The following is a 27,823-nucleotide window of genomic DNA, read 5'->3' as shown; positions in this document are numbered from 1 at the left end:
CTGCCCTCTTACTGACTGTCGCTGGAGCTCTGACCTGTTCTGTTTTGGAGCTGAGTTTGCTTGCCTCTACTTGAGCAGCCTGGTGACCCTCTGCTCCTGGTGGTTTACCATATTAGGGCCAGACTTAGGGCAAACTCTAGATCCATTTAGCATACTGTATCTTGGCACTGCTGAGCTCAAACAATTCATCATCCTCAGTCTCTTCAGTAGCAGAGATTACAGATATGTAATATCATAGGTATCACAGGTACATACTCTCACCTTTCCTAACCCAAGTGGATATTCCTAAATCACAAGTCTTTCCATGTCCCAACACTACTCAGAGAGAGCTTCAGTGGCTCTCTGTTATCTCTGGAATAAAATGTAAACTACTTTGACATTTAAATCTTTTTGCAATTTAGCTGCATCCTACCTTTCTAGACTAATTTCATATTACTTGCTCTTTCAGGTACTCTACATTTGAGAAAATTGTTTTGTTTGATGTTTTTTGTAGACATTTGATTTCCCATCTCCATCTTTTTGTACAGCCTGGCTTCATTTCTGGAAGTCTTCCATCTTACTTCTACATGCACCCCATTCTCCATCAACACTTAGTTGCTGTGCCACCTCCTACATAAAACCTTTCCAGATCTTTCCCTCTTGATATTGGTGACTTTCCCTCATGCAAAATTACTTTACATTTACAATCAGTTCTGCTATAATGTGATAGATCTACCTTCCTAAAAAAATCACCAAAATTGTGTCACAAAAAGACCACAAGGTTTATGGGGAAAATCTGGAGTCTAATCAGCCAGTCTCAAAACCCTTGTTTTATTTCTTCTTACTTTCTTTTCTTTGATAGCAAAATCCAATTACCTGATTGTTGTTGATTTCAGTTTTAGAAGTTTAGTAGTACCAGTACTGTGATATAGAAGCCATGTGTTATAATTCTCCTCAGGGGGAATGTATTATTATCCTATAATAAATTCTTTTGAGAGTAATTTCAGGATAAGAAACTTGCTACCTCCCCAAAACCAAAAAGTGAACTGTTTGGAGAAGGCACCATGAAGATGCCCGCAGAGACCCTACACCTCATCAAGAAGATCCACAATGAACTTTGGGGTGCAGTTGATTGAACTGAAAGGGGTTGAACGATTTGTTTTGAAGGTACACTCATGCCAAAGGGGACTGCCCCCTAATTGGCTTTTTGTCAATGCGCCTAGCAATCACTGAATCATTGATTTTGTCCTCTTTTCTTTTTATTCCCAAATTACTGTAATTTAAAAGTTGGTTATGTTTACAAGATCCATCCGGGAGACCAGTCTTCCTCTGGATCTCAGGGTGGGGGAATGTGTTTTTGGAAATTTTGGGGTCTTTGAACTACATTTCCCATGAACCCACTGGCTTCCTGTAGACAGGGAGATAAAATTGAGGGGGTCTGGCATGGCTAGCACTCTTTCCTTTCTGTGGCAGCATGGTGGAGCAGGGAACGGGGGTGGGGGGGCCTGTTTGAACATCCTAAGCTAGCATGGTGCATGGCTTTATTTTCTATAGATTACTAATAAATCTTACAACCCATAATATTTTTAAAGTTATCATTATATATTAATTTTATTTTTTACAGCTATCGTTCCTATCATCTTTATAATATAATATAAAGGGCCTGTGATGGGCACTGGAGAAAATGTATACAAAGTTTAAATAAGGCAGTTCTTGTAAGGAGGAGAATAAGTCAAGCAGATGACTTTAATATATAATTTTATATGCTGTGTAACAAGTGCAAAACAATGAAGTCCTTTGATGAAGGCAGTTTCCAAAGGGGATGTCTAAGGACCCAGAGTAGAAGAGGAAGTATGTGAATTAGGCTTTAAATGATGGATAGGAATTCTAGCCTGCAAGGTGGCAGAGAGAGGACATTTCAGGTATAAGAAATAGAGCCAAAGCAGTCAGGAAAGTGCAGGGTGAAATTTATATAGATTTTTTTTTTCCAGACATGATCATTGTTATGACTTGTCTTGCTTGACTGTGCCTATTTGTTACAAGGAAATGTTCTGTTCAGGATGGAGATAAGGAAATTTTGAGATGTGACAGTGATGAAAGAATAGAAAATGGCAATAAAACATTGGAAAAGAAAACAATATTGCACAGGAGGTAGACTGGGAGCAAGAATGGGAAAGGAACAAAGAAAAGTACAGTTCAACTGAAGCACAAAGTGTATGGAGGGAAGTAATGTAAGATTGAAAAGTGAGACTGGTGCCAGATCATGGAGGCCATTTGCCTGGCAAAACAATTAGACTTTACATGATAGGGGTTAGGAACCTGTCACCCATTAAAGATTTCTGAACTGTGAAATAATACATAACCATATCTATACATAAGAAAAGAGTATTCTAGCAGTCATTCAAAGAATGGGTTGAAGGAGAGCAAGAGTGGGAATGGAAAAATTTGTTAAGAAACAATGGTAGGAGGGACAGTTAGGTGGCTCCGTGGATAGAGAGCCAGGTCTGGAGATGTTAGGTCTTAGGTTCAAATCTGACCTTAGATCTTCCTAACTGTGTGACCCTGGACAAATCACTTAACCCTCATTGCCTAGCCTTTGCTACTCTTTTTGGTACCAATACACAAGTATTGATTCTAAGACAGAAGGTAAGGGTTAAAAAAAGAAGAAGAAGCAATTGAAGGGATAGCTAGGTGGCTCAGTGGATAGAGCACATGTATGGAGTTGTGAGGACTTGAGTTCAAATTTGACCTCAGATACTTCCTTAACTATGTGCCCTGGGTAGGTCACTTAACCTCAATTGCCTAGCCCTGGCTTGCTATCAGAGAAAAGAGACTAGGAAGAAATAACTCAAAGGTTTTGAGACTGGCTGATTAGAGACCAGATGAAGTTGTTAGTAAACTTTATAAAGCCAAGATGAAAATGGAATAGTTTAAGATGTCATGTCCAGTGTTGTTAATCATATATCAATGCTAGATAAAGGCATATTAAAATATTTATTCAGCCTAATGTGGCTATAAGGCATTGTACTGGAATACTTAGCAAAACAATTTAAGAAAGACTATCTTACTGAAAATTTGGCCAGTGGAAAAGTACTACTAGAAAGTTGGGTGAAGTTCAAAAGTTAACTTGTTTTATCTCAAGAAGTATAAAAAATAGTAGAACAATATGTGACATCAAACTGGGTCAGCAATAAAGAAATCTTACTGGAAATAGAGAAAGAAGGAATGGTAGGTCTAAAGATGAGGGAAATTTATTTTTCTTTTAGATAGTAAAAGATAAGGCTGGCAAGAATAGGATTTTCACATTGGCAATAAGTTTATATATGAGTTTTAGGTATCCATTCATTTGGAATCTTCAGTTTATTAGCAGAATAGCAGTATTATAAAAAAACAGCTACTGTGACCCAATAAAATGATTTTGGAATCATATCTAGACTTTCTAGCACTAATTCCTCTTGGTCCTATGGAGTCATATGTTATAAAGTTTTTAATCTTAAATGCAAAGTCTCAGCATGGTGCAGAGGAAAGAATGTTGGATATGTAGGGAGAGGACCTTGCTTTGAATTCTGGATCTTACATTTGTAATGTGTTAAATAAGAGCCATTCATAATGTAGCTGAGGGCTCTCTGAGTGGTGACATTTGGCAGAAAAGGCCTTTTGAAATGAGTGATTATGTGATAACTCAATGTACAAACTTGGAAAGGGCAAAAGGAAAAAATCCACCTGTAAGACTTAAATGTCCAAAAGAGATTTATTTAAAGATATTTTTTATGGCCACCTGAAGTTTAAGGAAGACAAGTTAATAAAATACTGCAGCTCTCCAAAACTATCAAGATGGAGGTGATGGCAGAGCAAGGGCAAAAATGGACTCTTGGGTTTCTTTCTTTCTTTTTAACTAGAAACGGATACATCTTTGTCATGTGTCAGAGATGCCTCCTCCTTTTCATGGATTTCAGAAGAGTGGTGAGGAGCAAGGTGCTCTCTTTTACCTCTGCTTCCAAATCCATACTTTGGGATCTTTGATTAAAATAATTGGTTGAGGGGGCAGCTGGGTAGCTCAGTGGATTGAGAGCCAAGCCTAGAGACGGGAGGTCCTAGGTTCAAATCTGGCCTCAGACACTTCCTAGCTGTGTGACCCTGGGCAAGTCACTTGACCCCCATTGCCTACCCTTACCACTCTTCCACCTATAAGTCAATACACAGAAGTTAAGGGTTTAAAATAAAAAAAAAAAGTAAAATAATTGGTTTAAAGGGTCAAGAGCTTGGGACTGGAATGTTTGTTTCCTATTTGCTTGATTGGCTAACAAGGGGTACGTGAAAGATCTTATCTAAACCATAGAGTGAATAGACCATGAGTGAAGCTGACCTCCCATGGCTGCCTCCCATGACAGCTACATAGCTCATGGTCCATTCTTTTTATTGGTTCCCATTACATATAATCTCAATTGTAATGGGGCTACTTTGGGCCCAGGTAGCCATTCTCAAATAATTCTGCTGCTCAAATTCTTTTGTCTTATGTCAAAAGAATGGCGCTGGATTTCTCAGGTGAAGTTCAAAGGTCTTATGAGGTGCTTATGACTTTTTCTCATAAGGGTAGGAATGCTTATTCAGATTCTATAGGGAAGGGAGAATAAGTTTCCAATATCCATAATTTCTTAATTATTAATGTAGTGATGTATACATAAATATGGGTATGCATGAGTATATTTTCTCACAACAATGTGAATTCATTTATATTCCCCAAAGTGAGGAAAGCTGACTTGCAGTTAAAAATTTCTAAGAAGCAAACGTATCTCTTTAAATACAGTAAGAAGGATCATAGAAACCACAAAGCAGACACTATGAAATGAATTACCACAGTCAGAGTTTAAGGGAACTTACAACATCTGTGAAACCTTGGATAAGTCTATTATTTGGGGCCTCAGTTTCCTCCTCTGTGATTTAAGGGGGTTGGATGAGATGATCTCTAAAGTCCTTCCGGCTCTAAAGCTATGGTTTCATGGATTCCTAGGGACTAAGACCATTCTAGCAAAAGGGTGGCAGTTCTGGGTCTTCTTTAGTATATTGGTAGACTAGTTCATGCAGTTCCATGAGGACATAAATTTATTAGGCCAAAAAAAAATAACACACTATGATATAAAATAAAGCTTTAAGATTTGCAAACCATTTCCTTGTAGCAAACCTTTAGGATTGTTAATACATGTATTACCATATTTATTTTAATTTTATTTTTTTAAAACCCCTTACCTTCTGTATTGGAATCAATACTGTTCCAAGGTTCCAAGGCAGAGAAGAGTGGCAAGGGCCACGAACTGGGGCTTAAGTGACTTGCCCAGGATCACACAACTAGGAAATGTCTGAGGTCACATTTGAACTCAGGACTTACTGTCTCTGAGCCTGGCTTTCAATTCATTGAGCCACCTAGCTTCCCCTCTATTATATTCATTTTAAAGATGAAAAAACCACCACTGTTGAGAGGCTTGACTATGGTCACACAAGTAAGTGGCAGTGCTAAGACTTGAATTTGCATCTTTTGACTCCAAACCCATATTGTCTCCATTGTGCCATATTGAAAATATTATTTACTAACATAGTTTATTATTTCTTGAATTTGGAGCAAATCATATCCCCTCAAAAATGACATACTACAAAAGTATGGTAAAGCATGGTCTTGCTGAGAAATGGATTTCAAGTTTTGTCTCCCAACACTAGGATTATAAAGGGTTTTCACTTACTTTATGCTTTCAGTCCTGATGATGAAGTTGGTAACTTCTTAATCCCACAGATGTTGATACAATTCTTACAGACTAGAACAATGTTGATTGTAGTAGCTGATCTTCCAAGTTTGAGATCTGTACAGTATAGCAAAGGCTATATGTTGCTCAGTTTATAAATGATCAACTTCTATGGTGCAGGTAAGAGCAAAATTGAGTTGAGATGCTCATAATTTAATATCCTTGGGAATTTCCAAAACTTTTAAAGCTCCTGGGATTATAACACTACTCCAAACTAGTAAAACTTTTGAAGCCAATCTCCTCCCAGGTGACTCAGACTCTCAAATGTAAATCTGCAAGTCATCAAGCCTTTAGCAAAATGAGGATAATACTGTTTTGCCATGATAGAATGTAGATTTCCCCCCCACAGGAAGACACTAACAAACCACTTGTACCATACTGTCCATGGACTATTTCTACTTTATTCTGAAATGAACAGTTCTCTTTCCATGTCACAGATAATATTTACTTTAGAAAGTCATATCCATTCTGCTGTGAAATAAGATTTTTGAGAGTTAAAGTTTTTCATCTGGAAAGATGGACTGAGGATGGTGGGAGAGGATATGGGAAGCACAAAGTGGTTAGGGAAATGAATTCACAAATTTCTAGCAGAAAGATCAATAAAGTTTATTAATTTTGATGAACATTTTCCAAATTTGTGAATATTCACTTTGGAAGAAATATGTTAATTATACCAGTAGACAGCGTTTTAGGGCTCAGTGGCCACTTTCCCACAGCTCTTTCCAATCCTGCCCAAACTGGCCTTAAATAGGGAACTTAATCTATAGGGAGGAAATGTTATAAGAATTTACAGCAATCATAAGATACAATATTTGAACAAAGTACAATTTAAATATTGTTCATTTTTGAAAGGACACATCCCTTTTTCAAAGTAGTTAGAACTAACAACGGCTTTCCAGATTTTCAAGTTTATTACTTTTTCCAGATAAGTTCCTACTAGCTTCAATAGGATCAGCAAGCTTACAGGAAAGCACATCAGTTCTCAGGCCACCTCTTGCTTTGGGAGATAACAGAAACTGTATGGGAAAAAAATCATAAGCTTTGTTTATAAGCATTAGTATACATTCACACCACAATGCAAACACAGATCTCATAGACATCTGACTCCCTTTACTAAATCTAAAACTGAACACAATTATACATAGCCACTGAAAAAATAAAGGTACACCTATAATTATAATGACCAATCTTGACCCTGGATAAGAGGTGAGAAAACAACTCTTTAAGTTGATGAGTCTGAGGACTGTTTATGTGGAATGTTGTATATACTGTCACATGGGGGTGATGTGTGAGTTCTACTAAACAATTTCACTGAGAAGGGGGATAGGCACAAAGTGGAAAAGACTGATATAAAAACAAAAAGCATAAATAAAACTTTTAAAAAGAAATTGAAATTAAACATAATTCTTAATAAAAACATGAACTAGGTCAATACTTAGCTTAAACCAAAACACACACCTATAATTCTACCAGCATGTGTTTTGAAATGGTTTAAATTTACATCCCTTTTAAGGTACCTCAGAATACACCATTCCATTCAATAAATATCAATCACTGTGCTAGATTCTGGGGATATGAAGACAAAATTTAAAATGATCCTTTCCAAAAAGAGCTTTTGAGGTAGAAAAGGCCTCTAAGAACTAGGGAGACCAGGAATGCTTTACTAAAGGATGTGGCATCTCAAATGATACTTTAAAGGAAGGTAAGGATTTTTTAAAAATTTAATTTAATTTTTATCATCATGCAAAACATACTTCCATATTGGTCATTGTTGTAAGAGTACACTCATTGTCAAAACCCCAAAATAAAACCATAAATACATTTATGTGGAAGATAGTATGCTTTGATTTGCATCCATCTGACTCCAATAGTTTTGAAACTAAGGATTCTAAAAGATGGGAGTGAGAAGGAACACCTTCCAGTCTTAGGCGACCTGCCCATGCAAGGACTCAGAGGTAAGACATAGAATGAAAAATCAAGAAAACACTAAGGAAACCAGTTTGGCTAGAGCACAGAATACATAAAGATGAGTAATGTGAAATAATTCTAGAAAGACAGTCTAGAGCCAAGCTAGCAAAGGCTTTAAATACTTAGCTGAGAAGCTTGTACTTTGTCCTTGAGGCAATAGGAAGTTGTTGAAGTTTTCAAGTAGGGAAGTGTTGTATTCCGACCTATGCTTTGGGAAGATTCTTTTGGCAGCTATATGGAAGATGGACTGGACTGTAAAGGGGAGAGACTGTGGAGATTTTTGTGGTGGTCCAGGTTAGAGGTGATGAGGGCCTGAACTAAAGTGCTAATTGTAAGAGTAGAAAAAAAGAGAATGGATGCAAAAGACATTATAGAGAGAGAATTGATTAGAAATGGAAATTGACTGGATATGGTGGTGAGAAAAAGTGAAGAGCTATAGAGGACTCTAGATTTGTGAAGCTGGGTACCTGAAAGGATGATGGTTTCCTCAATAGAAATTGGGAAATTTGGAGGAGGGGAGGGTTTAGTCAAGAAGATTAGTTACATTTTAAACATGCTGAGTTTGAGATGCCTTTGAGATATCCAAGTAGAAATAGAAATGTTAAGTAGGCAGCTGCTGATGTGGTGCAGAAGCTCAAGAGAAAGATTAGTGCACAAGTGAAGATTGTGAGAGAGGGAAGGTGGGGATAATCAAGAGGACAAACTCCTGGTCAGTAAAAATTTATTGAGCACCTACTATTTGCCAGACTAAAAATGGGCTCTAACCAAAATTTTTTGGGGGGAGACTGCTTTGGGAAATGAGAACTATTTAAATGAACTCAACATTTATTAAGCTCTATATGCAGAACACTGTATTGTGTTAAAAATACTATTCCTTTTAAGATATGAAACAGTTGAACTTGAAACAGTTCCTATATCAAGGAAATTATATCAGTATTTTTTTTAAGCATGATAGCAAAACAAAATATACTATTGTTTTAAAATAGGTTTATCTTACATTTATTGGTTCTTTTTTATTTGTGTTTAACACAGATTTGAAAAGCATGGATTTTCCCTTATGTAATTCCCTGGATGTTTTGGGAATCAGACTATGACAGAAAACACTCAAGTGAGAATTGATGCTCTATATTTTTAATGTACAAGCGGCTGCTTAAGATCATTTGATGTCATATTATTGTGAGACATTTGAAACAAAAGTAATGCTCTAAGCCTTATGAGAAACATGCTAGAAATATACCAAAGAAAGATGCAGTTTGTAGTGTGAACTTACTAAATGGTTACTTGGTTGTTCTGATAGGGGACCCTGGGCTCAAGGGCAACATGAGATAACTCAGAATTTATTAAAGATATGCACCAGGGACTGAAGGGAAGAGCTAGTACCTGGCTCTGTTCCCTAGGACTGCTGGTTGAGGTATCTAATGACATATGGCCTCAGTGACAGCTAGGATCTGAGTGTTATTATATAAGATAGAAGTGAAGGATTTTAGCTTGGCTGATTTGAACATATACCTGTTAATTATTTACTTTACCAAAGGTTAAGATGCTTGGGGAGTCAAGATGTTTTTTTTGTTGATCTATTTATTTTCTTTAGGTTGGTGAAAAATACTATCCTTCCTTTTGTGGTCTAGCACATACATAGTTCTGTACATCTGGGCATCAGGCAATATTAAAACAATCAATTCCTCAATTTATTCTGTCTACATATGAAGATTTACAAAAAGTTGCTTCCGTCAAGAGGAATGTCTTATGAGAACTTGTTTAGATTTATAACATGAAATATTGCTACAAAATTCACTAACTTTTAAATAAATTTTGCTTCTTTCCAAGAGAAATTGCCATTTTATTGCTGTTTTCTGTTCTTCTGTTAGTGCAAGAAATTCATGTACCTAATTTAAAAAAAAGATCAAAAATGCATATTAAATATATAGAATAGAAACTGTAGAATGAGAGTGATATGAGTCTTAAAATCATTCATTGGAAATGGAATTTCATTTGAATTGATCTTTGACAAGTTTTGCTGATAAGAGTGGTAAGGAAAGAGAGGTAAAGAAGGTAATGAACCAGAATAGCAAATGACTCACTGGCAACCAGTCCCTTAAATAGGGAAGAAACATTTGAAACAAAAATGTGTTGATAAATATCATGGGAAGTTTTTACATTAAAAAATGAATACCCATGCCCGAGTACACTAGTTATTTATTCTCAAATATCTGCCAGTTATGTTAAACAAGAATCCATGTAAGAAACTCATATTTGTCTTTTTCAAGAAGGGTAATATCAGTACTTCAAACTCTTCTTTGTGAATGGAAACCATGCTCATAATTTATCCAGTTATTTAAGAATTATACTCAAGCATAATTTTCCTGGATCAAATACCTAACCCACTATGTTCAGTGTTATATACAGTATTATATACATTATATACAGTTAAATATATATACACATACATATGTGATAACTTTCCATAATATATGTATGTGTGTATGTACACACATACATACACACACATACATATATTTGGTCCACATGACTTTTAAAAGAGCTTGTTTAAAATAGGCCATCCTGGAGGCATCTAGGTGGCTCAGTGGATTATGAGCCAGGACTAGAGATGGGAGATCCTGGGTTCAAATATGACTTTAGACATTTCCTAGCTGTGTGGCTCTGGGCAAGTCACTTAACCTCCATTGCCTAGCCCTTATTGCTCTTCTGCCTTAAAACCAATTCATAGTATTGATTCTAAGATGGAAGATGAGTTTAAAAAATAAAATAAAATAGGCCATTCCATTCATGAATGTATTTTAAAATCTCTTATGTGTTAACCTGAAGGATTTCTTTACCCATGTTGAAAAAATATAGAGAACAATTGCTTTTCAAATTTAGAACATTTAGAAGCATTTAAAAAAATATTTACCGTGAAGCCCAGAGTTTCCTCAGCAACAGTTCCTGTAAGGCTACAGGAATGAAGAGTACCTGTGTGATCAGTGAGATCAATCAGCAAATCAAAGCTGAGAAATACAGATTTATGTCCAGAAGAATCTTTGTTGCAGAAAGGAGATGTACAAGTGTTAGATGCTTCACTTACAAAATAACCACAGCCTGAACTGTAAGAGACAGAAAAAGAGAAATAATAAAATATGTATTACAACACTGAAAACTCCTCATGATCAAAGTTAAGTAGAATGTTTGATTGTTCATAGTGTTTTTAACTTGCTCAGAACATTTCTCCAATATAATTTTTTAGGGAAAAAACACAGAGTAGAAGTAAGAGGAAAAGGAATAAAGAAAGAAAAGGAGAGATCAAATAGAGATGGCATCTTCTTTTTCTAGCTTTTAGAAGACTACTAAACATTTGTAAGCTCTAAAGCAAGGGTTGGCAACCTTTTTGGCCGTGAGAGCCATAAACATGTGCGGCAGGAGGAGGATGGAGGTAGAAGGCGCTGGAATATGGGGTGGGGGCTGAAGGCCCCCCTGGGGCACATCCTGGGGCTCTGCCCTGACTGGTAGGTCGGGTGGTGGAGCCAGATATGGCTCCAGAGCCATACGTTGCCGACCCCTGCTCTAAAGGATTATATAATTTTAGCTCCTCTCTATTTATATTAACCAAGATGTGGGCAAATCCTTTCCTTCTCCCCCTCTAATTTAAGAGATATGAAGGGAAGCTTTAGCAGACAAGCTTATCTATGGCTGGTCTTTGGTAAAATATGGATAAGAAATCATTAATATTGGTTCTTTTATATTTGTTTTCTTTTCTCTTAGTTTGCTAAACTAAACATCTGTATGGAAAAAGTCCAGCTTTATCTCAGCTCTGAACTAAGAGAAAAGTAAGTATATTTTATAAATATATATAAAAGTAATTTTCTCCTAGAAAGTAAGCAGGGAAAGTCTAGGTCAAGTAAGGGCAATATCTCTTTCCCATTAAGTTTTTTTTTTTTAAATTCTTAAGACCAAAAAGAAAGGTTTAAGGACAGATAAAAGCAGCTTTAGTGGGTTTTTCCATTCCTCATGTTCCTTCCCTAAAGTGGCATAGGAATGAAAGCAAAAGAAAAATTGATAAGAGGTAATGGGGTATGGTAAGAACTGTCTTCAGAAATCAGAAAGACCTGGTTTTTAAGCCCAATCTCTGACACAAACTGGCTAGATAACTATGGACAAGTTATTTAATCTCTCATTGACTCACACAACTTTCTAATACTATGAGTTGCTGATTTGTATAAGTGAAGAACATTCCTTACCAGGAAATTTCCTACCCCAATGAAATCAGAGGTCCAACATAATAATAATAACAGGAAAGTGATTTGCAAACTATAAAATATGATGCATATTGGCTATTATTACATGTCTAAAAGATTTCACAAATTTTAATGTGTGTTCACATTCATAATTTCATTTGAACTTTACTATAATCCCATGAGATAGAAAGGGCACTTATTAACAAATAAATAGAAATAGATAGGAAAAAACCCAAGAGAAACAAAGACTTGGAATTGGGAAGATTTGAGTTCAAATTATGCTGCTATCATTCCCTATATGAGCAAGTAAACTAATATCTTAGCTTCAACTACATATATTGCTTTAAACTTCCATTGTCAAAGGATGCTATAAAGAAATTGTCAACAAAAATGAATGAAATTAGAGTTCAATACAGGTATTGTTTGTGGGGATCAAGTAATACTGAAATACTTCTTAAAGGCTGAAATCCCTATAATCAAGATGTTCTTTATATAGTCCTAAAAATATTTTAAGCTTTTGCACAAGTAGAATCAGAAGAAAAAACATATACGTACTGGAGAGAAATTTTGCACTAAGTATTTCTCATAAAGTTCTCATAGAAAATTTGTGGGGAATTGAAAAGTATCTATAAAATTATGAGGCATTTCTTAATAGATAGCAAAAAGATGAACTAAATGAAGTTTTAGATTTCAATATACTTGATTTTTTCTTTTTAAATTAAGCTTTTATTGATGTCTTTTTTGTATATATATGTATATATGTATAAATAATATACTTTTCCCTCCATATCCCTTCCCTTCTCTTTTCTAGAGGGCCTTCACATAAACAGTATTTTTTAAAGAGAAGGCAAAAAAATCAGCATAAAGGATTGCTATCTTGAAAAGTTTGAAAATCTGTGTAATGTGTTAAACTTGTGGATCTTCCACCTCTGCCATCAAGAGATGGAGTGGGAGTGTCTTCTCCTAGTTTTTCCTATAGAATCATGCTTGCTCTTTACAATTTTGCACCATTTAATTAAGCATTTTAATGACAGTTTTATCTGCTTATATTTTTGTATTGTGTATATATTTTTCTTTGGCTCTGCTTATTGCAGTCTGTAGCTGTTCATGTAGACCCTTCCATGCTTCTCTGGATTAATCACATTCTTTATTTCTTTCAGAAAAGGACATCCATTTACCATAATTTGTTTAGCTACTCTCCATTTGATGGTACCTACAGAAATGGGAGTTCCTGGGTTCAAATTTGACCTCAGTCACTTCTTAGCCATGTGACCCTCATCATGTCCCTTAACCTCCATTAGCTATCCTACTCATCTGCCTTGGAACTAATACACAGTACTGATTCTAAAACGGAAGGTAAGTGTTAAAAAAAAATTGACTGTGTCTGTGTCTATGGGTATTCCTTTCTTGTTTTACCATGTAGATTGTCAAGAATTCCCTTTATAGTTTGAGTTAATGCTGAAGAAGATAATGTTCAGAGATTCTGTATGGGTTTGGATTTTTTTTAAGCACAAGGATGAAACTTAATTGGTTTATATACAAAAGAAATTTTTGTCCATTAAAGTTATCCTACAAAAATATAAGCATTCAATAAGTACTTGTTGATTAATAGTTGTGCCATCTCTGCTATGGACCCTGAGTTAGTACAGTGAAAAGAATGCTAGACTTGGAGTCAGGAAAATCAAATGAGACCACGGGCAAGTGATTTAATATTTCCAACACTCTGTTTCTTCACTAAAAATGAGGATAATAATACCTTAAGTACCACTCTTACAAGTTAGTGTGTGGCTCAAATGAGTTGATATATAAAAAGAACTTGGCAGATTTTAAAGTCACACCCACACACCCTCCCTCTAGACAGCAATCACAACTTTCCCATCTTTAATTTCAATACAAATTAAGAAAATTTCTTTGCAAAGTTTGATGTTTACCATTGTTTTAGTCTATGGGCATATTGCTAAATAACATTTTCCCTTCTAAAGCCTGGCACTTATTGGCAAGTGCTTTCACCCTAAGACATAAAACATCTTATAGTTTAAGCTTTGTGAAAATAGTTAATGAAATAAAGTTTGGGAAATTATTGTTATTTTCCATTAAGTTTTTAAAAAATCTGCTGCAAGACATGATAAACAATGATCACATGCTAAGTTTTTTAATGGAACAAATTTGTCAATAATTAATTATTAAGATTATAGGATTTAAAAAATATGACAATGTTTGAATTTAGCTAGATATTACAAATATGGCATTTTTCTGAATTATCATTTGAAATATATAATGATCTCTATTTGTATTTCCAGAGCTTAGCCATGCTTTGCAAATAATAAAGTTATTTTATTAATGCTTTTTAAAATGCATTCACTAATTTACTCCAATATCAAAGAATTTATTTGTATTTCCTACAACTCTCAATATATTTTAACAATACATCCTTGTTTTTCAGACAAAAATACATTTACTAAAAATAATTTGGTTGCTTACCATCTGTTTCGTGCTATTTTCACAGTTTCATTATCAATATTCAGTGTAGAAATGTAAGCATAAAGGATGCCATAGAAGGGATAAGTTTTTCCCTCATTCTTCAAGGCTAATGCCTTTAATTGTTCTACTGTATACACATCAACTATTGTCTGTACTAAAAGTAAAAAGATATGTCACTCCATCATTTCTAACAACAAAATTTAAAACAAAATAAGTTTTAATCTAGCATGTGTAAAATGAAATAGTAAGCTAATATTAATATTAATTATATTGAAGTTGATTATATTTTTATTTCAAAGCATTTCACTACAGTACATTTTTGTGTATACTGCTCACTAAGAACACAATAGGTACTTTTTAATTGGATATTAACTCTATCTTCTCTCCAGAGTACTTTTTTATAAATTACTGCTACCCTAAATAAACCATTCACAATTTTCTTGTTACTTTCAGTGAAGGAGATTTTAATGAACCACTTAATTTAACCTATAAACTATTGTGACAAATGATCATTTATTTAGTGTATTTGAATATTGATTTGAATCTACATACCAATTAATGATGTTTTAAACATATTGTAACATTACTTTAAAAATATCTCTTCTTTTTAAAATGTCAATTTTTTTTTCCTGCTTGTCTTCCTCTTTCTGCCAAGAACTTAGAAATGGCACTAGAAACAAAGTTCTTATAAGAATGGATATTAATGCTATGGATGCTAATTAGCTTGTCTATTGTGAGAGCAAGCACCATTAAGAAAAGCTTGAAGGAAGAATTGGAAATAGGTTCTTGAGTTTGAGAAAGATTATAGAATAATAAGTTAAAACAATATGGATAAAGATAGAGATGGACAAGAACGGTTTGGCATAAAACAGTCATGTGACCATACATAAGAGAGAACCAGACTCAAGGGGAAATAGGCAAATAAAGAGAACAAAGGAAAATTTAATGTGGAAAAATACAACAGTCAAGCTTTCTTTTTACAATATTTTGTAATAATTTTGGTATGGCATACTGGTCATGTAAAAAAAAATTTCCCATGCAACAGGACCTTGGAAACAGAGATTCAAGGGCAGGATGAATTTGGCTGCCTCTATAGAATCAGGCATAGAAACAAAAATTAACAGAGTCCACCTCATTTCTAAAAGCATGCTCTTGGCCCTCATGGAGAATTCTTGATATTGCTGTTGAACTATATCAAAATGACCTGACATCTTTTTTTTTTTTTTTTTACTATCTTTACCTTCCTTCTTAGAATCAATACTATGTATTGGTTCCAAGGCAGAAGAGTGGTAAGGGCTAGGCAATGGGGGTTAAGTGACTTGCCCAGGGTCACGCAACTAGTAGGTATCTGAGGTCAGATTTGAACCTAGGACCTCCAATAAAGGCCTGCCTCTCAGTCCACGGAGCTGCCTAGCTGCCTAGCTGCCCCCAACATTTTTTTTCTAAGAGTGAAATGGGTCATATTTAATCTTTCAGTCATGCCCTTCAGGCACTACAGTTATGAGTTTAGAGCTCTGCCCCTGACATCTTTAAAATGTTTTTTCCTACTCAAATAAAATTATGCTAAACCAATCATTCTTAGTGGATAAAAGGATGGCTACTAAATATTGATCAAGTAGTAATTGTGAGGTTCAACATTAAAAAAACAGTTGGCATGGAACATGCTTCAGTATACACATAAAAAGCAATAACTAAGTTTGTCCTTGGCATAGACAAAGGTAACTACCATCTCTATATGATGAGCTACTAGTTTCATTCTAGGTCAGTTTAATTGCTGGTCTTCTGAGATGACAAGATGTACCAATTAGTGTTACCTATAATGATGAGACTTTTGATTTTTTAATTTCTGTTAGGAAGTTTCATTTGGAAGCAAAATGAAACCTATTCCTACTACCTTGTTTCTCTAGCTAGCTTCACATAAATAAGAGATAAGACGAGAATACTTAAGTTACATTACAGATAATAATAATAATGGAAGACTAGTTATATCACCCCATTTAGAAAAGACAATATAGTTGCAGAATATAAATAATATTTCCTTTGCTATAATTAAAAGTCCCATTATGTCAAACCAAACTTCCTAGCCCAAGATTTTGACCTGTCAAAAAATGCATGGAACATTTGAAAATTACTTACAATTTATGGATTCTTTCAACTGAGCCTCAATTTCATCATCTAGAGCTGTTGCTTCAGCATTTTCTCTTGCAAAATTTGATAGGATATTAGCTTCTGGTGTGTCTTGATAAAGAAAAACAGCATAAATAAATGCTGACTGCTAAATAGAAATAATAGTTAGTCTTTATATGTAGCACTTCAAGGTTTGCAAATTACTTTACAAATTTTACCTCTCTTATCCTCAACACAATCCTAAAAAGTAGGCACTATTGTTATCTCCACTTTATAGATGAGAAAACTAAGGCAATACAGGTTATGTGATTTGCCCAGTCACACAGCCAGCAAGTATCTGAAGCTAAATTTGAACTCCGAACTTCGTAACTCCAGATCCAGCAATCTATTCAGTGTGCCAACCAGCTTCCTAGACTTAAAACATAAGCCAAATTAACAAGAAAACTTGTCTAGGATATCTAGGACCTTGCCTTTCCCAAAAAGTTTCCCTCTAATCCAAAATATCATTTAGCTAGCTAACTGCAGAAATTGGAATGAGAATAAAATGCTTCAAGAGTTTCTAAAATGTTCACTCAGAAATTTCAGATAGAAAAATTTTGATTATAAAACTAAATTTGTAGGATATGTTTTATATTCTTTCTTTTTTTTTTTAAACCCTTACCTTCCATCAGAAGAGTGGTAAGGGATAGGCAATGGGAGTCAAGTGATTTGCCCAGGGTCACACAGCTAGGAAGTGTCCGAGGCCAGATTTGAACCTAGGACCTCCCGTCTCTAGGCCTGGCTCTCAATCCACTGAGCTGCACAGTTGCCCCCTGTTTTATATTCTTAATAAAAATTATCACTTGTTTTCTCTGCAGGCATTTTTACTTATAATTTGCTGCTTATTATAGAAAATCTTATAGAAAATCTAAACCTGTGATAACTACATTATAAAAAATTACTCATCTAGAAAGGTCTTTCATAAAACACAATTATATTACAACTGGATTTTATTTGAAATAAGGATTATTCAATATAGAAGGAAATATTACTATGCCATATTTTCACAAATCAATCAACATAGGAACAGCTGGGTAGCACAGTGGAGAGAGTGCCTAGAATCAGGAGGACCTGGGTTTAAATCTGGCCTCAGACACTCTCTAGCTGTGTAACCCTGGACAAGTCACTTAACCCTAGTCGTTACTATTCTTCTGCCTTACTTAGTATTGATTCTAAGACAGAAGGTAAAGATTAAAAAAAAAAAAAGGTAAAGATTAAAAAAAAAAGTAAATCATCAGCTGGGTGTGGTGGCCAACACCTGCTTGTGGAGGTGGCTGAAGTGAGTGGATCTCAGGAGGTCTGAGCTAGAGTTAGGGTGATTTGATAATCATGCTAAGTTCGGCACCAAATATGGGGAACCCTTGGGAACCACAGACCAGGAAGACTAAAGAGGGATGAACTGGCCCAGAAATGGGAAAGGTAAAAGCTCCCCAACACATCAGTAAGGAAGATACTGGCTGTGAATAGCTGTTATGCGGGATAGGGCGACTTACTCTCAAAGTAAATGAAATAAAATCAAGGAATAATTATTAAGGGTTTATAATATTCCCGATTCTAGTTTAACTTCTGGGGATAGAAAGACAAAAGTTAAACAGTCCAAGAATTCCAGAAGCTTACATTCTAGGGGGCAAACAATGGGCATACAGACAAATATGTACAGGCCATACGCAAAATAAATATAATGTAGTTTCAGAAGGGGAGCACATTGGCAGCTGCAGGTACATAGCTGGGTGGGGAAAACTAGAAAAGGTTTCATAAAGAATGTGGCACTTGAAGCCCAATAGATTCTGCTCCAGCCTCTTTTACCCTGTGTGTGTCTACTTGCTTCAAATGTGTTTCTTGTAAATAACATATGGTAGAATCCTGGTTTTTAATCCACTCTGTTAATTCACTTCCATTTGATGGCTGAGTTCATCCCATTTACATTCACAGTCATGAATACCATATGTGTATTCCCCTCTATTTTGATTTCCTCTTTTAATCCTGAAACAGATCCTTAAACAGAGCATCTCTGGGGCTTAAAGCCAGGTGGAGCAGAAATAAGAGAGCTAGACCTATAGTGGAGAAGATCGTGTTCAAATTGTAATCTCAGACATTTCCTAGCTGTGTGACCCTGAGCAATGTACTTGACCCCTATCTGCTCAAGTTTTCCCTTGAGTTAAAGGAGATTAATCTGCCACTTAGGATTGTTGTGAGGAAAAAACAACATAACATTTGTAAAGCACTTTGACTTTGTAAATCCTATGATGTCTCAAACTCTAGACAAGGCTAAAGAACAAGCTTAGTCAGTTCCTTAGGAAGCAGAAGGAATCTGTTTCCCATAATCTGCTTCTAATAGTTACAGAGTGGTCCTTAAAATTTACCAGGAATTAGTAAATTCCTTCAGTGGAATTAGCCTGACAGGGTTGTTTTTATCTTCTGTTTCTCTTTTCAGCATTTTTGAAGCTTTTTCTTCCCAGGTAGCTAGTAGGTCTTCTCATTCTTCTAATATCTTACCTATCACCTACATTCTCTAATCTAATGCTCAAGTCAGGACCTTTTAGTGCATAGTGATCCATCTCTAACTTGGGTTGAAAAATTCCCTAAAACAGGGGCAACTAGGTGGCTCAGTGAATAGAGGTAGCCCTGGAGACAGAGGTCCTAAGATTCAAATGTGGTATCAGACACTTCTTGGCTGTGTGATTCTGGGCAAGTCACTTAACCTCAATTGTCCAGTCCTGATAATTCTTCTGCCTTGGATATTGGATAGTATCAATATACTTAATGTTAATTCTAAAACTGAAAGTAAAGGTTTTAAAAGAAAAAAATACCCTCAATCCTTGTTCAGGTTTAGAACAAGCTAGCATATACATGTACTGGTGGTTCAAAGCCTATTGGCATAAGGCTCTCCAATATGATAGAGACTGATTATTTAGTATCCCTGGCTTGCTTCTGTGAATGGTGAAGTTGGTGAGAGCTTCAGAGAGAAAAGATTCTGTTCTTCTTGCTTCCAGCCTCAAGACAGAAGATAAATTCCTTTCCATCCTCTTTTTACATCTCAGAAAGGAAAGACTCTAGGAAGATGCCAACATGTAGAGGAAGCAGCATTTTACATTATCCCTATTTCCAAATTACTACAGGAAAGGAAAGGAAATTGAGAGAATTTCCCCTTGGGTCAGACTGAGACTGTCTTGTTTGAGCTAGGTTATCTTATTCCCAATGGGAAACCTTATTTACTCTGGGTATTGTTTGGTACATATTCTCCAATGTATATTTTCTCTGATTTCTGTTTTGCTATTGATTTGGATAAATAAATATGTTCATTATTCTTACCTGTGTTCACTGTGGAACTAGTATTTGGTGGGAAGGTAGTCAAGTCTTGGATCTAAAACTTGGGGCATTCCTCTTTAAAAAAGAAATTTTTTTAAACTCTTACCTTCTGTCTTAGAATCGATACTAAGTATAGGCCAAACAAGGCAGAAGAGCAGTAAGGGCTAGACAATGGAGGTTAAGTGATTTGCCCAGGGTCACACAGCTTGGAAGTGTCTGAGGTCAAATTTGAATTCAGGAGCTCCCATCTCCAGGTCTGGTGCTCTATCCACTGACCCAACTTCCTGCCCCTTCGCCCCTTCTCTTTTAAGGAATTGGATCAGGAGAACAGTGAAAAATTATTTTCCCTAGTCTAACAATGTTTAAGACAGCTCCTACAAAATTTTGAAAACAGTGATATATAAGTGTGCTGCTGGACAACAATGCCTTGCAGCCATCCCTCCATCTTCAGTCAGTACTTGTGCTTTTATATTACTTTCAAATAGGCTCAGCAAAATTTGAGGCAATTTTCTCTTAGGTCCTCAGAAAGGTCTCAAGCGCTTTTCTCACACATATGTTCTTTTTTTGCTCCTTTCAATAATTCAATGACCATTGAAAAGAGCAGTATAAAGTTGGACTAATAATGTTAAACTAAACTAATTTCTATTATTTGGAAGAAAAGGCTAATCTTAGTACTACTTTCATTTTAAAATAAAGGAACCAAGTTGATTTAAAATCATAGGTGTCAAACTCTTCCAGCCAGCAAAACAGTGAAGTGCTGGTGGAACTAAGTTAAAATATAATTAGAGGGGACAGCTGGGTAGCTCAGTGAGTTGAGAGCTAGGCTTAGAGACAGGAAGTCCTAGGTTCAAATCTGGCCTCAGACACTTCCTTGCTGTGTGACCCTGGGCAAGTCACAACCTCCATTGCCTAGGCCTTACTACTCTTCTGCCTTGGAACCAATACACATTATTGATTCTAAGACAGAGGGTAAAGGTTTAAAAAAAATATATATATATATATACATAAATGAATATATATTTAATATATAAAATTAGAAAATGTTTAACAAAATACAATAAAACATATATAATGTAATTCATGGTTTTCAAAGTCAAAATGTATCTCACAGGGATCATTTCTATTTCATTTTGATGCCACTGGCTTAAATAATATAATTTAGATTTTAAAAAATAATGGAGATTGACCTTCTCTTGCAAATAGTTTTATATATTCATTTAAATGGTTCACAAAGACTCTTTATCACTGTCAAATAGTCCAGATTTATGTGATTTGGATTATTAATCTAGTTTTTCCTGTTTTCTTTTCTATTTTTGCTTTTCCCCCAAAGCTCTTTGAGAGTAGGAATTTTTTTTTTGTCTTTTTATTTCCAGTGATTAGCACAGTGCCTAGAACAAAGTAGGTTATTAAGAAATGCCTGTGGATTTATTAATTTAAAACTTTAAAAGGTATATAATCTATCATTCTAGTGTTAGTGCTTATGAAAACATTCAAATAATCAAATTGGTTACATTCACTTCTATTTTTTACTCATTTAAAATTCAAACTTCATTTACATTTATTTATATTCACTGACATAATGCACATAATTAGACTCTACAATAACTGAATTTCAGAAGAAAGGGCATTTTTAAGATCTTTACCTGGATTAGCTGTAATAATGGTTTTTGAGATGACAGCAGCAGTCATACATTTTCGAAATTTATCGAAATTTATTCTGATATCTGCAGCAAATATAACTGTGAGAAAAAAAAGCCATTTTCTTATTATTTTAGTATTTGTCTTATACTTACAGGCCAGAACAACATAAAAATATTTAGTACAACTATTGAGTATGATACCTGTTTCTCGTGGTATCCAACTCTGTGCAAGTAGGATTGATTCATTATCCCAACTAAATAAAAGGAAATTAATAAAAGGATGAGTATGTTAGGAAAAACTAGTATTTAAAATAATGCTGTTTATAGCTTTTGAGGATGTCAATCATACTGACCTGTTCATATTCTTTGTAAAATTGTTGAAAACTAATACAATTTTGCAGATACAATTATTGGCAGAATTACTCCTTATATTAATATTTATTGAAGCTTAAAAAATCCACCAAAAACAAGTGTAAAGGAAATAACTCTGCACTGTGTTGATTCCCATTCTGGTTTTTTGTTTGTTTGTTTGTTTGTAGTATACTACATCCTCACCTTTCTTCCAGTAAATGAATGTTCAAGTTATACCTAGCCTGCTATCTTATTATTATCTCCTGTGTTATGGGCAATTAATCCATCTATTTCATACAATATTTAATTCATAAATCTGAAATTATCATTTATTCATTTCTAACTACACATTTTCTTCTCTCTCTCTCTCTCTCTCTCTCTCTCTCTCTCTCTCTCTCTCTCTCTCTCTCTCTCTCTCTCTTTCTCTCTCTCACACACACCTTCCCTCTTGAAATCAATACTATGTATTGGTTCCAAGGCAGAAGAGCAGCAAGGGCTAGGCAATGAGGGTTGTGACTTGTCCAGGATTACACAACTAGGAAGTGTCTGAGGTCACTTTGGACTCAGGACCTCCTGTCTCTAGGTCTGGATCTCAATCCACTGAGTCACCTAGCTGCCCTCTAACCACACATTTACTTTTGGCATTTTATTTTAATTAATTACCACAATAGTACTATATAATACTATTAACATAACATAATATTAATATAATACTATTAATTAATAGTACTATATAAATAGTGCCTGATAAGAGTTAATGTACCTCTCCTACATATCACATGAAACTGGAATTTTCTCAGGACTTTTTCATCAGGATTGCTTAGCTCTTCATACTATTTTAGACATTTTTGGAATCAAATTTTTGACAGCTTACATTTGGTACCATTTTATGAACTTGGTATATAACTTACTACCAAAGACTGACAGGTTCTGGGGAAAACTGGATATACTAATTGTCAAGTCATTCACTAAACACTACTTGATATAAACTGTAATTAAGTATAAATGATTTGTCTGTTTAAAACTATAAAGGGTTTATTATTTTGGTGTGTTTCAGTAGAAATAATGTTGGATTTGGAGGCAGAGTATCTGGGTTTGAATTCTAGCTTTGTCACACTTCCTATTCGTGTGATCTTTGGTAAATCATTTGACCTCTTTGATCATCAGTTTTCTTATGTATAAAATGAAGTTTAGTTTAAACTAAATGACTTCTAAGATCCTTTTTCATTCGACACTATAATCTTACCACAAGATGATTCTATGGAATGAATTCTAAGAATAATGTTATAGTACATATCCAGAGTAACAGTAAATGTGAGTGTGTAAAGTTTTAGGGCATTATTTCACTTCCCTATGCTAAAAAAAATGAAAATTTTTTATTAAAGGAAACTTTTTCCTCTGGATGAGTTTAAGTAGTTCTTAATATATAGCATTAAAATAACTAAATAGATCTTATTCTTTTTTTTTAAAACCCTTACCTTCCATCTTAAAATCAATAGTGTGTATTGGTTCTAAGGCAGAAGAGTGGTAAGGGTTAGGCAATGGAGATTAAGTGACTTGCCCAGGGTCACACAGCTAGGAAGTATCTGAGGCCAGATTTGAACCTAAGACTTCCTGTCTCTAGGCCTGGCTCTCAATTCACTGAGCCACCTAACTGCCACCCTTATTCTTTATTTTAACTTGTGTTTTCATTTACTTCAAAATGGAAATCAGCTTACCAAAGCATTGCAAAAGAAGACTCTGTTTCATCATATAACTTTACTTCACACCTCTGACCCTTTCTTCTGTCTGAGGTTATAAAGTATTTTGGGTCTCCAATCTTAACAAAATAAAGAAAACCATTATACTACATCTACAATCATTAGTATATACTAATAAATATATTTTGATTTGTTGATTAACTGAAATATAAAAGGGTTGCCAAAGTGAAAACCTTAAAACTAACAAATATTTTTTGATGAAAGCCTTGTGAAAAAATAGCTGGCATAGATAAAATATTTAAAATAAATCATTGATGGTTTACAAATACTCACAGGGATGTTATCTTATTTGATTCTCACAACAGACCAGTGATATAAGCAGGCATTACTGTCTTCATTATACAGATGAAGAAATTAAGTGTCAGAGAGGCTTGTCCAACTCAAAGACAGGTCTAAGTTCAGTGCTCTACAAAGTTTTGTCTTGGGCTTCTTTAATTCTTTTTCTTTTCTATCCATTAGTAATTGTACTTACTACTTTGGCTTCATCTATCATCTCTGAGAACATGACTCCCCGATCTATGTAAGTAGCTCCAACCTCTCCATTGAACCTAAGTTTTACATCAGCTTATTGATAGACATGTTTAGATGCTAGACAATGCTAGACATGCTAGACAATGCTTAGATGACTGGATGTCTTGCTGGTATCTCCAACTCAATCCATAACTGAACTCATTATCTGTCCTCTAATACTTATGTCTATTTCTACTTTGCACATACATGTAGCTCTGGAAGAATGTAGAGGCACTAAGGGGCTAGTATCAGAGAGATGATAGTGACGGAGTTACATGAAGTGAAGGATACCTACAGATTACTACATCGTTCAGTCCCTGAAGATAGTCTCAGTAAGAATAAGAGACAAAGGAGACAAAACATCAGAGACTACATTATGGAGTAAAAGCAGAAAGAGGGAAACATATTAAGGAAATAAGCAAGAAATACTGCCTAGGGCTTCAACAGGGATACAAACCCACAGACATTCATTCTCCTTGCTGCTAATAGAAGAGCAGGAAACCATATGCATCAAGGAACAATCTGAACCTATTTTTTCACAAGTACTGTGGATCAAGTGGACTTTGTGGGTCCAAAAGCCACAACAAATGGGGAAGGTACCTTATGAAAAAGAGAGGAGAATTTTCCTGACAGACAAGGAGATTTTGTAGGAACCCATTCTTAATTTTATATTGTATTTAATCAACTGATTTTTTTGGTGTTTAAAGTCAGCTATTTGTACTGAGTCATTCTGGGTGACTCCATTTTAAAACCTTGTTAAAAAATTTGAATGTCAGTTAGCTTTCATAAGATGGTAGGGCAAGTGCTCACTAACCCCATCTCTCCATTATGCTATGATGAGGGAGGAGCTAAGGTGGCCCTAATCCCATCTCCTCATAATTACATGAACCAATCAAAACAGTCAGGAAGGAGAGGAGGTAGCAGTAAACCCATCTCCTCATGTTACCTGCACCAATCAAAATGCCTTTACCCTTATATGGAAGTTGCTTACTCCTATCTATAAAAAGCATTGCACAGCTTGAATCAAGGCTGGCCCATCCAGTACTTACTTTGGTGAGCTAAATAAAATCCTTTAAACTTTTCTTTTCCTGAGTTTGCTTTATCAATCAGGACAAGGCCCAAACCAAGATTTTTTTTTTTAAACATTTAACATAACAGCTCTAACATTCTTTAGACTCCTTTTTCCCCTTAAAAAACTTTTTCCTTCTGTCTTAGAATCAATATTGTATATTGGTTCCAAGACAGAAGAGCAGTAAAGGACTAATGGGGTTAAGTGACTTGCCTCTAGATCAGTGATTCTCAAAGTGGGCACTACCACCCCCTGGTGGGTGCTGCATCGATCCAGGAGGGCGGTGATGGCCACAGGTGCATTTATCTTTCCTATTAATTGCTTTTGAAATTAAAAAAAAATTAATTTCCAGGGGGCTAAGTAATATTTTTTCTGGAAAGGGCCAAAAAAGTTTGGGAACCACTGCTCTAGATAGTGGATTGAGAGCCAGGCTGAGAGACAGGAGGTCTTGAATTCAAATATGACAGTAGATACTTCCTAGCTGTGTGACCTTGGGCAAGTCACTAACCCCATTGCCTAGCCTTTACCATTTTTCTGCCTTGGAACCAATATACAAAGTTAAAGGTTTAAAAAAATTGAGAACCCAAAAGATCTTTTGTTTGTATAGATCAGGGGTCGGCAATGTATGGCTCTTTAGCCATATCTGGCTCTTTTGAGGGCCAGGTATGGCTCTTTCTGCAGGAGCCATAAAGTCAATTTTTTTTTCAGGCACTGTTATAGACCAGGACCCCCGGTATAGATTATATCTATTGATATTTACCATATTAGAAATTTAAATTTCTTAGTATAAAGTAATTTTGATCTCATAGTCTTCCTGAAAAGATTCCTAGGAGTACCTGGACCACATAAGAATTCTTGGGTTAAATACAAGCTGTAATATAGTTGATGTCTTATTAGCTTGTATTCTTGCAGTAGAACTTAAGGCCCCATCTGGGAAAGCAAAATAAATGATATACTAATATTCCCAGGCTTTACTGGGGTATGGTTATAAATCAGAGAGATTTTGTGGAATACACTAGCCAGAGAGACTTTATGGAAAACATGAGTCAGGAGACTGGCAAAGATGGAAGAGTAAGAAGCAGACCAACTCTCTCCCATAACTATTCCAACTAGGATCAAGGAAAAGCACCAGAGGAAATAGTAATTAAGAAAGTCAAGAGGAATAACAGCGGGTTGTTTTTGCAGCCTAGGTCAGCACAAGGATAGCCAGAGGCCTGTGGACTCTGGTGAGGGAGACTAACCAGAAAAGTCTATACAGACCTACAACATAAATGGAGACAAAGGCCTAGGGCTATGTACTGGGACAGGCAGCATGGAAAAGGGGCAAGCTGGCAGCTGTTATTTAGACCTAGGAGTAGGACCCTAGATATAATGCGGATTGAAACCCCTAGGATGTGTTGATATATACCAAGTCAAGGATCAGTAAAAGGAGAAATCCTACAACTATGCTACTCTGAGCCTAGAGTTAGTTTTCAAGCCTTTCAGCACAAATCAAGGATGAGGCCTGCAATCTGTAGGTGTGTACCTGGACAGGAAATATAGAGCAATAGTGAGCTTATAGCTTTCTCTCTGACTCCAGAGCAGGGTCAAGGAAGAACAGAATCTGAGTCTATAGTTGCATATAGGGCAGGAAGCATGCACCTACAGTCCTGTCACCCTGAACTTTATGATCTTTTCTTAGTTAACTGATAGAGGTTAGAGACAGCTCCAACAACTATCCATTAGAGCTCCAACAATGGATAAGCCTACGGTGTATTGCCAGAGCCAAACCAAGGTCAGAAACCTGCAAATATTAGATTGGATGGAAAGTCATTAGACCATCTTCTAGATCATACTGCTTAGGGAATGCTAAAAGTTTGCAGTTACCTGGCCTGAGTCATCCCTAAGATCCCTGAAGAACACAGCATTTAATATTCAGAGAAAATAGCATTACAACCCTAGATAATATATCTATAGATCAGGACCAAACAAGGCCCCAACATTCCCTCTAGAAATACATAGAGCTTGGCTCAAACACAAAGCATTAATTTAGGAAGTAAGGCTAAAAGAATGTGTAAACAAAAAGAAATCAATAATAAAGAGCTATTAGGGAGCCAGATCTAAGACACAAACCTAAAAGAAGAGAATAACTCCTCAACAACTGCAAGCAAAGCCTCAAACAAAAACCCATGCTCAAAAGGTCAATTTGAGTTACTGGAAGAGATGAAGGAAAAGTTTTTAAATGATGTAAAAAATGGATTAGATGGAAAGCCATTGATTGCTCATGGGTAGGTCGAGCTAACATAATAAAAATGACAACTCTACCCAAATTAATTTACCTATTTAGCGCCATACCTATCAAGCTACCAAAAAACTTCTTTACTGAATTAGAAAAAACTATAACAAATTTCATTTGGAATAACAAAAGATCAAGAATATCAAGGGAAATAATGAAAAAAAAATGTGAAGGAAGGGGGCCTAGCAGTACCAGATATTAAACTATACTATAAAGCAGCAGTCATCAAAACAATATGGTACTGGCTAAGAGATAGAGAGGAGGATCAATGGAATAGACTTGGGATAAATG

General features: G+C 35.4%; 1 protein-coding gene across 1 annotated transcript in view; it reads right to left on the bottom strand.

Annotated features, from left to right (window-relative positions):
- Nucleotides 1-6,655: 6,655 nt before the first annotated feature.
- The window catches only part of MEIOB (meiosis specific with OB-fold), a 51,557-nt gene continuing 30,389 nt past the window's right edge, over nt 6,656-27,823 (bottom strand). The window contains exons 6-13 of the mRNA XM_044677485.1: nt 23,637-23,737; nt 21,769-21,821; nt 21,571-21,666; nt 16,589-16,690; nt 14,453-14,606; nt 10,654-10,843; nt 9,542-9,628; nt 6,656-6,790 (exon numbers count right to left, since the gene is read on the bottom strand). Coding sequence (XP_044533420.1) covers nt 6,656-6,790; nt 9,542-9,628; nt 10,654-10,843; nt 14,453-14,606; nt 16,589-16,690; nt 21,571-21,666; nt 21,769-21,821; nt 23,637-23,737 — 918 coding nt within the window. The remainder of the gene's footprint in view (nt 6,791-9,541; nt 9,629-10,653; nt 10,844-14,452; nt 14,607-16,588; nt 16,691-21,570; nt 21,667-21,768; nt 21,822-23,636; nt 23,738-27,823) is intronic.

Source organism: Gracilinanus agilis, chromosome 1 (assembly GCF_016433145.1).
Source record: "Gracilinanus agilis isolate LMUSP501 chromosome 1, AgileGrace, whole genome shotgun sequence".
NCBI classification, from domain to species: Eukaryota; Metazoa; Chordata; class Mammalia; order Didelphimorphia; family Didelphidae; genus Gracilinanus; species Gracilinanus agilis.
This window is presented reverse-complemented; position numbering and strand designations above follow the sequence as displayed.